This window comes from Pantherophis guttatus, chromosome 3, assembly GCF_059756535.1.
Source record: "Pantherophis guttatus breed Tessera chromosome 3, ASM5975653v1, whole genome shotgun sequence".
Lineage (NCBI taxonomy): Eukaryota > Metazoa > Chordata > Lepidosauria > Squamata > Colubridae > Pantherophis > Pantherophis guttatus.
Window position 1 is genome coordinate 83,452,290 of NC_142065.1, and position 12,870 is coordinate 83,465,159.

Here is a 12,870-nt window from a genome sequence, read left to right on the forward strand (position 1 = left end):
CAATAACTGGATGAAAAACGATGGATATTGGGTTGCATTTGTTTTCGTTACCTTTTTTTATTTATTTTTTGTTCCTAGATGTACATCACCCACACAATAAAGGCCAGAGGAACCAGGCTGGCAAAACCAGTTCTTTGCTTGAGCATAATGTGTATGGCATTTCTTACTGGTATCAACAGAGTAGCAGAATATCGAAATCACTGGTCAGATGTGATAGCAGGATTTCTAGTCGGTATTTCAATAGCTGTGTTTTTGGTATGTATAAGCTACGCATTTTTCTACCTGTTATATGTCTGACTGTTTTTAGGATCCATCATTTCATTAATCTGTCAGGATACAGGCTATTTGTATGAATGGCAAGCATTTATAACTCTGCCTGATTAAAGAAGTATGTAAAATCATATGCTGTATTTCGATAAATACAACTGTTTATTACCCTACCCAGCTAAAGTAATCATATGAGCTTTTTACTGTTAGACTGTTCTACGCAGAGAGTAATTTTTAAAGAGCTCTTTTTATTGCTATCATTATTATTTCCATGTGGACATGGCTTCTTTCTCCTGCATTTTTGAGTCTATAGTCACTGAGTTGCTTCTTTCCAAGATTATCCGTCCCTTGTTTATAAAATGACTTTCTCAGGCTTGAGAATCCAGGATTCCAGCCTCATCCAGTTTCGGCTCTTACACTCGGCTCTTATGTTTCTATTTTAATTTAAAGATGTTCAATTTTTAAGTTCCCATTCTGTGAAGCTGCACCCTCTGCAATTATATCAGTTTGGAAATATCACCTAATTGTTTGAAAATATTGTTTAAGCCCCAGGAATAACACGGCAAATTCTCCTCTCACTATGCAACCACAAAGGAGCCTAAAATATATGTCGTCCTCAATTTACAACCACAATGGAGCCTAAAATATATGTTGCGAAGTGAAAAATTTGTTAAGTGAGTTAACAAATTGTTAAGCCTCATTTTATGCCTTTTTTCTCCACACTTGTTAAGTGAATCACTGCAGTTGTTAAATTAGTAACACCGTTGTTAAGTGAATCTGGCTTCCCCATTGACTTTGCTTGTCAGAAGGTTGCAAAGGGTGATCATGTGACCATGGAATGCTACAACTGTCATATGTGTGAAAAACGGTCATAAGTCACTTTTTTCAGTGCTGTTGTAACTTTGAACGGTCTCCAAATGAACGGTTGTAAGTCGAGGACTAACTGTACTGGATTTATAATTACATGAAGTTATAGTGCATTAAATTACAACTTTTGGGGGATGGATATATTTTGGGAATCGTACAGTTTTAATTGTAATGGTATTTCTGTCAAGACTCAGGTATCATAATGCTGTCATAATATCTAAGAACTTTCTTCTCTTTCTAGGTGATATGTGTGGTTAATAATTTTAGAGGTAGGCAACCAGAACACGAGCAGTCGCACATGGACAATCTGGGACAAATGTCTATGATCAGCATCCCTCGGGTAGAACATTCTGTAGTAAAGGTAAGGTCTCTTGTGAATTGATAAGTTTTGTGGCGAACCTGAGGTAGAATGGTTGCCTTGCTTAATTTTTGTAAGAGAAGTGAATCTTCAAGTCCACCTCATAAATTATGGTTGATTGAAGACTAGGAACCCTTTTGTATCTTCTCAAGGATTGTAGGAGGCCATGTAGAAAATGCAGTATAAAAGAAAAAAGGCTAATTTTATACTGTGCTGTTAAATCACACCTTATCACAAGAGGCAGCCTTCTTCCTCTCAGAATATCATGAAGAGGGGACTGAAACATTCTCTTCAGTTAATTAATTTAATAACTTACATTAAAATTCTTTATTGTATCCAAACGTCTCAGTTCAAGGGATACATCAGTTGCCCAGTGATGGTTTTGTGGCTGTATAAAAGACTCCAATTACAAATGCACTTTTTATATGCACCTGATTGTTCAAATGACATTTAGTAGAAGGCTTCTGTTTGAGCAGTGTTTGCAGGAGGCTATTTGCATAAAATTAGTGATTGCTTTGAACTCTAATATGCATTTTGTTTTTACCCCAAATAACCCTGGCAGTTTGGCAGACTTGAGTGCTTGTTATACAGTGGATGTGACTATCTTGCCATGTATGTGTGACATTGCTTCTGTATAAATTGAGCTTGATTGGCCTAGTGCAGTGATGGCGAATCTTTTTGGCACCGAGTGCTGAAAAGGGAGTGTGCGGAGGGGGCACCAAGTGCCAAAAAGGGAGCACTTAATGTGTGCGACCGGGAAGAGGAGCTACCCAGGGGGTATGCGCGTGATGGATAAGGTACTTCGGGTCAGCAAGTCCTTCTGATAAGGTACTTCTGGCCAGCAAATCTTCCAGCTACTGCCGCGCATGCACACACGCCGATCAGCTGGCTGGCGCGCATTCTCCGTTTTCTCCATTCTTCCGTTTTCTGGCGTGAGAAGGGGCGTTGGTCCTACATGAGATGCTCCTTCTCGTTGTGTGGAGACAGCAGCCAGACCCTTCCTTTGCCTGTCTGGTCCGGTTATTGGTTTCCTTCCTTTTAAGTCTTTCCTTTCTGCCTACCCACACGCCGAGTCTGCCATTATAGTCCTTCGCCAAAAGCTGGACCTGCCTGGCAGCAAGGGCGGGCTTTAATGTTATTGGCTGACTCAGTCCTTCAGCTGATTGGGCAAGTGCTACCCACACTGGCTGCTGTCTCCACACAATGAGAAGGAGCGTCTCAGGTAGGACCAACGCCCCTTCTCACGCCAGAAAACAGAAGACCAGCTCTTCCGGTTTCTGGCACTGCTGCACACACCAAGGCCAGCTAATAGTCACGTGTGCATGCATGCCAGAAACCTGGAAGAGGAACGGGCAATGTTGTGTGTGCCAGGTGACATGGCTCCGTGTGCCACTTCAGACACACATGCCATAGAGTCGCCATCACGGGTCTAGTGGTTAAGGCACCAGGCTAGAAATCAGGAGGTTGTGTGTTCTAATCCCACCTTAAGCATGACAAACTTGCTGGATGATTTTGGACCAATCACCCTCTCTCAGCCCAACTCACCTCACAAGGTTGTTGCAGCGGGGAAAATAAAAGGAAGAAAGATATTAGGTATGTTTACTATCTAACTAACTAACTAAATAATAAATAAGGTGGGAAATAGATAAATAAATAGTATAGGGCTGGGATGTTAGAGCTTTTGTTTCTTGATTTTCTTTTTCTACTTAGGGTAACTCCCTCAATTTGGTTTAATTGAAAACCATGGCAGTTACAGCAGAGTGTGACATGTTACAAAAGTCTTTATTCTATTCAGTTCTATCTCAAAAATCAACCTGTTTCACCATCTCATTTGTTCAAGCAAGCATCTGGTTGATGGGTGTATCTTTTGTGTAATCCGTTCTGTTAGCTTCCTCTGAGATGTCAAAATAAAGGCTTTTGTTTGCCCAAATTAACATTGTGGGGCAGCTAAATGTTCAATTTAAAAAAATGCATGAATAAGAGGAAACAATTCATAGTCTGCCTTCCCTACTTAGGCATCATTACATTAAACACTTTATCCAGAATCCAAGCCAATACAATTTGGTTGTTGCTGTTATTTTTATTATTACTTCTTAGGTTGCTATCTCACGTTTCTCCTAGGATCTCAAAAAGTGGTACGCGTAACATGTAACTTGCTCCTCCAAATTTTTCCTACAATAAATCCTTAATGTAGGCTAGGCTGAGAGATAGACGATGAATCAAATTAATCGGTGAGCTTCTATGGCTGATTGGATTCAAAATTGGTTTTTTTCAATCCTAATTTTATTTCTCAACCACCGCACTGTTTTGATTTCAAACGTCAAAGCCAAGCAGGGAAAAAGCTGTAAACCTGCAGAGGAGCATGGGAGCAGCAGAATATCTCATCTACATTCTATTTCTAATGTTTACAAATTCATTTTACACCCTTGGTGATGTAGTTTATGTCAATGCTGTAACTCTGCCTAGCTGGCAATATGAACGGATCATAACTTTTTAGTATGGAAGAGATAAATACCAACTTACCCTTTTCAGCCTAAATAAGATGAAAGTGTCTACTTGTGTGTATTTGGTCATAGTGTAGATGCCCAGGTTTGTTGGAGCTAAAATCAGATAAAGCTATATATGTGGAAAATGGAAAGAAAATACTTGGGAGACAAATAGCTAGATCTTAATTATTAAACATAAACATGTTCAGTCAAAGCATACAGGAAGGACTGTATTCTAATCCAGCTCCCAATGACTGCATGTTCCATGTGCCTGTGAGGAACACAATTTAATAGCAGTGTAGCTTGTTGCCATACAGAGAAAAATATTATAGGAGAGCCCTTGGGGGCGCCATGGTTAGAATGCAGCATTGCAGGCTAACTCTGCCCACAACCTGGAGTTCGATTCTGACAGGGCTCAAGGTTGACTCAGCCTTCCATCCTTCCAAGGTTGGAAAAATGAAGACCCAGTTGTTGGGGATAATATACTGACTCTGTAAACTGCTCAGAGAGTGCTGTAAAGCATTATGCAGTGGTATATAAGCTATTGTTATGGAGGCATTCTGTGAGCACTACCCAGGCAAATGCAATCAATACCGTGTGCTTGGTGAGCATGTCACGTTAACCACTTCATTAGATAAATAAATTACAAGGATCTATCTAGAACATGGGTGTCAAGCTCGCGATGTCACATTGTCATCACATGATGTATCGTGACTTTTCCCCCCTTCACTAAACCGGGGTGGGTGTGGCCAGCACATGACACATCCGGCCAGTGGGCTGCAAGTTTGACACTGCTGCTATAGAGAATGTCAAAATGGCAGCCCATGGGCCGGATACGGCCTGCGCAGGCCACACCCACCCCAGCTCTGCAAGGGCAAAAAACATCCCTATACGTCACTATATGGCCCACAATGTGATTGGGTTTGACACCCCTGCTCCAGAGGTTACCCAATATTGTCAACATTCTATACTATGCTATATTACACTACACTGCACTCACTATACAGTGCTCTAGTAGTCTTTGACTTATGACCATTTGTTTAGTACCATTTGCAGTACTGAAAAAAAAAATTATTTATGACCAGTCCTTGCATTCAAAACCATCACAACATCCCCATAGTCCAGGGGTGGGCAAATATGGCCCCTTTATGACCTGTGGACTTCAACTCCCAGAATTCCTGAGCCAGCTTGGCTGTCTCAGGAATTCTGGGAGTTGAAGTCCACAGGTTGTAAAAAGGCCACAGTTGCCCACCCCTGCCATAGTCACATAAATGATTTACAGGCCAAGTATAGGATAACTGTGTTGCATATCTCTTGAACTGCTACTCTTGTCAAATATTTCTGCCCGCCTTCATTACTGACCCCCAGAGAGTAGCCTATACATACATACGTTTTATTTAAGTTAATACTAAAAACAAAACCCTCCTCCTTCTGTGTTACCTGCTGGGAAGATGAAGATGAAGAAAAATGAAAGCTATCCAAACATGATTCAAGCGATGCCATTATTGTACATATTGCAGAGCCCAGGTGCTAATGGAAGTGAAGAAGAACCTTTGCAGGAATACTCCTTTAAAGCCCAGCTTTTTAGGCTATTCTCCTGGGTAACAGGAATGGACCAGTTTGAACATCTTCATATAAGGCAATAAAGTTATGTGTGCAAATAAGCACACTGGTGTGTTTAAACGCTGTCTTGCAAGCGGCGTATCTGAACCTTCAGTGCAGGCAGAGGTCTCTCTGAGAAGCAAAAGTTTGTGAAACTGCATTTTTATTTTATGCTCGTATTTTATCTCCTGCAAAGACGGGAGAAAAATATTTTAAAAACTGAGAGGATACGTGCGATCAAATGCAGTTTAATACTTGCATTGTAATGAAATGCACAGACTGATTAGGAAAACAAGGTCATTATATCTTGTAATTCTGTATTCTTGTCCCTACTCAAAATGATTAGTGACTTGTGCATTACTGAAGATTTATGTTATAAACTACCTATGTTGCCAAAATGTACTTTACATGAGTGGAATGCTATTTAAAATAGCAAGAATCATTATTTGGCATATTGCTAAGTAAGGGTGGTCTCTGTTTTTAAAAATGGAAACCAGCACTTAAGGTTCAGTTTTAATATATTTCGTTTTTTAATTGTGATGTTTTATAGTTTGAGCTCTTCCAGTTTGCTCTCCTCCAGTGTGATATATTGGTTGGAAATAACTATTGCCATGCTGTGCATGTTTTTTTTTCTTCTGTCGCTCTTACTAGTAACTGCCTCTGATGTTACAAAAATATAAACTTGTGAATTGCTGTTCACAGAACCAAACACAACATTGCTGTGAATTAATGGTGAATGCTCGTGCCAACAAACGTTCACAGAAGAATTTGATAATATAACTTGGGTTTGGTTTTTTTGCATGGGTTTTAGTGTGTCTACTCTGACTGAGTGCTAGATCAAAAGGCTTTGTTGAAGGTTTCATTTTCAGAGGACTCCAACAAGCTCTACCTTGTGCCCTACGTAGAGACATCTGTTACAGTTCTCTAATTCCTGCCCACATTTGTCATTGGCTTTGTAGTACAACTGGAGTTCTACCTGTTACAGCTCTGGAATGAAGAATGGCTGACTTAAAAATAGAGTCCTTGAATCTCCCAGTAGTTCTATGCAAAATACTAGCTTGAAAAAAGAAGAAATGTTAATTAATGAAAGAGGACATTCTTGCATTCTGCTGAATAGTAAATACAATTTTCATTTAAGTTTCTCTTGTTTCATGTTATACCACTTTCAAGTGTTACGAAACTTTTTTAAAAAACAACAAGAAATGCAGAATGAAAATAGTAGTGACAATTTGATTTACCAGATTTTGCCATGTTTGTCTTAAAAATTATATTGTAGTTACTTATTATAAAATAATTGTAAAATTTGGCTTCAGTTTAAGTGTTTGAAGAACTCAGTCATTTAAGAGTGGTAACTTAATTGAGTATTATGGAAAAGTAATGATAAACTGGGTTATAATTCTCCTTTTAACGTGTGTGGAATATTTTGCAAAGCATTTTAGATTTCCTTGAGATATGTAGGGTTGAATCTCTGAAGTGCTACTAAAGTCTAAACTATGGGATCTACAGGTGGGAAAATGCACTTCTCATCATTACAGATGAATGACTTCCATTCTTTGTTCTTTTCACTTTTGTAGAACCACCTCACAGCCTTTGCAGAAGTCACATGATGGAGAAAGGGATGTCTACTCGCTACATTGGACATCATCTCTTTTCACAGTTCACTCGTAATGACTGAAACAATTTCAATATTAAAGAAAAACTGATTTGGTCTTAGAATCTGATCTAACAGCATTAAAATTTACAGCAGCCTAGGAAGAATATGCCTGAATTAAGAATATTTTCCAACTCCAACCAAAAGCATTGTACCATTTAGGGATTGGGTGGGGAAGAGTGAACCTCAGCATGTCATATAAACATACCATTCCCCCTGTTCCGGCATATTTATTTCCTAACTTGGTCATGTAAGTATTAGACTGTATTCCAAGGAGATCTGGTCTTTAAAATTCAGCATGACACTTAACTCCCATTTAAACCGATTTCAGTGTACACTTTTCTAAAAGAATCTTATCCAGAACTCAGATGCCACTGGCACTTCCTATTATATATTTCTCATACCACATTTCTTAAGACTGGTGCTTCTGTTTTTGAAGAAAAAAATGCCATTTATACTCTAATAAGTATTCTATTGTTATTTTAAAACAAATTATTTATTTCGATATTTTCCTGACTTCATGTGGTTGAATAGTTGATTTTGTAGTTCTTCAAATGTCTTCAATGTACCCTGTTGTTAGGATTAGAAATGAGAACATGTAGACATTGGGGTAGATTATTCTTTTACTATCAAACACTAACTAAAGGTTTATAACTCCAAACTTGTTGCCAGCATATTCATATACCTACTCATTCATAACATACCATTATTGCTTTTTATGGATAGTAGCTAAAGGTTACGGGACTTAGAAAACACACTTGTCACAGTAGTTTTAAAGCCTTTGATTCTGTCCTTTACATATTGGAAGAAATAATTAGAATATTCTTTGTTCCCAATGGGGGCAGAGGATACCACTCCCCACTCCTGCTTAGTGCTGAACCAGCAATCACCACCCCCCCCCGCCCCACGATTTTTTAAACCTCAGAGAATAAAAAATCACAGAGCAAACGGAAGGGCAGCGGGTGAAATGAATGACAGATATTGCTATCTTGTAACCAAGTCTTCCTCTTTCACCAGCAGATGAAGCAGAATTGTACAATATTTCTTCGTTTGCATTTACGCAGGATATCTCTATAATCTCTACTCTGCAGTAGGTACAATTAGATTAAGGGACAAGAATAAGGCACAGATCATGTACAGTGATCTCATCCCATTGGCCTCAAATAATGTGTGCTTTTTGAGGAGCAGTTTTAATAGTCTAAATTCTCAATATTTGAACACTGTCTCTTGATACGTTTGCTTCCATTTCGTTTCTTCCACTTCCTAACTCCCATCTCCACCTAAAAATGTTCCAATGCTATGATCCACCTTAAATCTGGTCATGGTGCAGTTAACACTTTTAGTATAATAGTTGCAAACAGGTGTCCTATGGAACATTAGTTCCCTCCTTTATTGACATGAATGAAAATTGAATTTCGTCACGGTAAGATCTTATCCCAAAGACATCTCTTCTACTAATACATGGAATATTCTCTAGCCTAATCTAGCTTCAGTGCACATAATGGCCAAAAATTGTTTATGCCTTTCTTGAAAATGAGATATAGGCTCCCAAATAAAGTTATTTCCACATGATGTTTCAAACAGTAGGAAAAATAAAGCTGGGCTGTTTTACATCTTGAAAGCCAAGAGATTTAATGTTTTATAATTTCTTTAATTTGGATTCTGTAGGTGGTGAGAGTCTTTGAAAGGTTTTGTTGAAAAATGGTCTTCAAAATAGTATGAAATTGAACCAAAGTATTACCATCCTTCCAAATATTTATTCTGTATCTCAGGTAATCTTTTTGGATATGCCAGGAAAGCATCAGACCAGAGAATGAAGAGAGAGAGAAAATAAGTCTAATGCATAACTGCATATATGGTTTTTTTTTTGTTTTTTTTTAAAAACCCAGTGATTATAAAATTCAACACAGTTTTACAGTGTGTCGCCAGTCTTATTAAAAAATCAAATATTAATACCTTACTCACCATGGCAATCTAAGATGGGTGGGAGGGAATGCACAGCATCACCCATATAATTTACATTTTCAGAAACTACTTAGACTTTTGGATGAGTTCCAGCATAAATAAAATACTTTCAAATAACCCATTTCACTAAAAAGTTAGACACACACTTGATTTTCTTTCACTTAAAACAATAGTACTTAAAGTGCTGTGCTTGGATCAGGCAGTGTTCTTTCTATTAATTATTTTGAACATGCACAGAATCAAACCCAACAGAGAGAGACAATCCTGCTCTTTGGTGATCATTGAAACGCTAACTGTACCATGAAAGTACAAATGTAGTTAGTAAAAAGTCACAAAGGGTTGCAGTGTGTTTTTGATACAAAGCTACCCATGTTTTACCCTTAGAGAGAGTGCTTTACCCTAGACAAAAAGATGAATTCTGTGTAGTACAACTGCCAGTTTTTAAAAAGATGAATATAGCAGATCTGTGATAATCTACAATTATTCCCATTTCATTTTCTTCAATAGAACACAGCCAATTAAATGATACCATGAGCAATTAAAAAAAATAATAAGTTACAATAGAATCATATGGTGCAGCCTTTTCCTGATATGGAAATCATATGGAAATCATGGTGCAGCCTTTTCCTGATTTCCTACATACAGATACCTTTTATTTACCTATTATTTGCCTTTTTTGTTTGTAAATTAAAATCTCTCTAAATATAAGAAACAAAAGTTACAAAAATGTGGTTGCTGCAATATATCTGTTAGGCATAGGCTCCCTGACTTTAAAATATTTTTTTCTATAAACTAGGTAATAACTGCATTAAGACTGAATTTTTCCACCTAGTCAACCAACATAGCTACAATTCCTTTATTTCTTACTCATCTAAGTGATCTCCCGCCTGCAATCTGAAATGATTGGCTCTGCTGGATGTTTAGAACCATGATTTTGCTGATCATATCACTTGGCTCAAAATACACCTTTGCCATATATTGCCATCCGGAAATGCAAACAACGCAACTGAGCTGGTTTTAAATTCTTGTCTTCTAGGGATATTAAAAATGCCTGACTTCTAGATGTGAAAACCAAGTATCTTTATAAGCATATGCAGCTGACGTATGGATGTTTCCCAAAGATTCTGTAAAACTGGATAATTTAAAAGTACATTTACAAAGTACTTATACAAATGGAAAACTCAAGTCCTTTAACGATGAAAGCGCAGCAGGTGTTACAACCACCACCACCTACTAAAGCAGTATTTCTCAAACTTGGCAACTTTACAGTATGTGAACTGCAAAGTCCAGAATTCCCCAGCCAACATTTTGGGAGTTGAAGTCCACACATCTTAAAGTTTCCGAGTTTGAGAAACACGAAGTATGTTTGATACCATATCCCATGTGCTCATTACACTTAGTATGTTTTCACTTCTTGGTATAGTATAGCAATTTAGAATCCACTTTACTTAAAATTATTCACCATGAGGATTTCAGGGAAATCCTTGGTCGGTCATTGCAGCACAGTAATTCTGCAAATTTTATATCTGATTCATAAGTTCAGGAAGAGACTCTTTTATGTTAAAAGAAAGATTATTCTTTTTCAGCATATTGTCTTATGTAAATCAGCATGTAACTGAGTCACTCTCAGGATTTATAACAGCCTAGTATCGGGGTTAAATTTATCATGTTATCTTTGTGAACCAGCAGTAACAGGGTGGGAAAGAAACACACTGCTGTGTACTGTATTTTTAAAGAAAATAAAATGATTTTTTTTCAAGCTACATTGTCATTTCTTTCTGCAAAAGAGGCTCTTATGAGATTCAATGAATTGTTTATTTTAAAAATAATTTTTATTCAACATTTTTCATATTTAAAATCACAGTTACACTTTTACAACTTTCCGTTATCGGAATTTTTTCTTAAATTCATCATATCCTTCAGCTTATATATACATTCTTATTTCTTAAGTATTTATTTATCTAATATATACAATATATACATAACTACTACCCCAGAGGTGGGTTACAGCAGGTTCTGACCAGTTCTGGAGAACCGGTAGCGGAAATTTTGAGTAGTTCGGAGAACCGATAGTAAAAATTCTGACTGGCCCCACCCCCATCTATTCTCTGCCTCCCAAGTCCCAGCTGATCAGGAGGAAATGACAATTTTGCAGTAACCTTCCCCTGGAGTGGGAATGGAGATTTTACAGTATCCTTCCCCTGCCATGTCCACCAAGCCATGTCATGCCTACCAAGCCACACCCACAGAACCTGTAGTAAAAATGTTTGAAATCCACCACTGTACTACATTCTAAATATATATATATTCCTTCTATTATCTTCTCTTAACATTCACTATACATTGATTTTAGACTTCTTTTCCAGCCAGTTATACCACCTATTCCATGTCTCATAATATACTGTTTCCTCTCTGTCCCTTAATTCCATCATTAATTTATTCATTTCTGTGCATTCTAGCACCTTTTTTATAATCATTGTGTTTGATGGAACGTGTTGTTGTTTCCAGTTTTGGACAATGAATTGTAAGAACCGTGTGATGCTGGAATTTCACAAATTCCTGTGGGCTGGCCCAGGGCTATCTGGTGGGCTACCATATATTGAGTTATTGGCTGGATTTATTTTGGGTCACAAGGTGACTAGACCGGTTTGGAAAGTCCTTTGTTTTGTGCATTTTCTGTTTTGCTTTTTCAATATTTTGTCTTTATATGACTGATTGCCCCTGAATGAATACAGTCCACATAATAGATTTTCCCATAGGTTTTTCAGTAGATTACATGACAGAATTCCCAAATTGCTTCTCGGTAGTGGAGTTGAACTTATTGAATCTCCCATCATTAAGCAACTTTTGAAAAACTTTGCTTTTAGAACCCTTTTCTTTCTCTGTTGGGGTGAACATGGGCACCCACGAGGGAGCAGTGGAGAGGGCAAGTTCTAACATGCAGAGTGACACAAAAATAGAGTTATTCAGATGTCGGATAAGGGCAGATATTGGGTTACCATGCTACTGCATCAATGTCATTCAATACAACCTCTGCAACAGGTACCTATGACGATAAACATTGCAGTTTTTCTTTCTTACAAATCTATAAAGGTAAAGGTTTCCCTCGCACATATGTGCTAGTCGTTCCCAACTCTAGGGGGCGGTGCTTATCTCCATTTCAAAGCCGAAGAGCCAGCGCTGCCAGAAGATGTCTCCGTGGTCATGTGGCCAGCATGACTAAACACCAAAGGCGCACGGAATGCTGTTACCTTCCCACCAAAGCTGGTCCCTATTTTGCTACTTGCATTTTTTACGTGCTTTCGAACTGCTAGGTTGGCAGAAACTGGGACAAGTAACGGGAGCTCACCCTGTTATGCGACACTAGGGATTCGAACTGCTGAACTGCTGACCTTTTGATCGACAAGCTCAGCGTCTTGCTTAGCCACTGAGTCACTGCGTCCCCCTTTAGAAGGGGGGAGGGGACACAAATCTTTAGAAGCTTGCTTAAATATTTCAAAACAAACAATTAGAAGAGGAAATTATGGTTATGCCAAGAAAACTTTAAGAAATAGAGACTAAACAATGCAAGTCAAATTGCAAGAGAATAGCAATGAAACAATAGCATTGTCAAATATTGACACTTAAAAACTTAAGGGGGACAAGCAGGTTTTAAATGTTCAAATAATAAAACA

The 12,870-nt window shown here is 38.0% G+C and overlaps 1 protein-coding gene across 2 annotated transcripts in view; it reads left to right on the forward strand.

Annotated features, from left to right (window-relative positions):
• PLPPR5 (phospholipid phosphatase related 5) overlaps positions 1-10,955 on the forward strand; it is a 101,928-nt gene extending 90,973 nt beyond the window's left edge. The window contains exons 4-6 of one of the 2 annotated variants that reach the window (XM_034437257.3): positions 79-255; positions 1,376-1,495; positions 7,155-10,955. In XM_034437257.3, the coding sequence (XP_034293148.1) occupies positions 79-255; positions 1,376-1,495; positions 7,155-7,187 (330 nt within the window). In that variant the 3' untranslated portion in view covers positions 7,188-10,955. The remainder of the gene's footprint in view (positions 1-78; positions 256-1,375; positions 1,496-7,154) is intronic. The other variant, XM_087889976.1, reaches the window with a different exon arrangement.
• Positions 10,956-12,870: the final 1,915 nt, after the last annotated feature.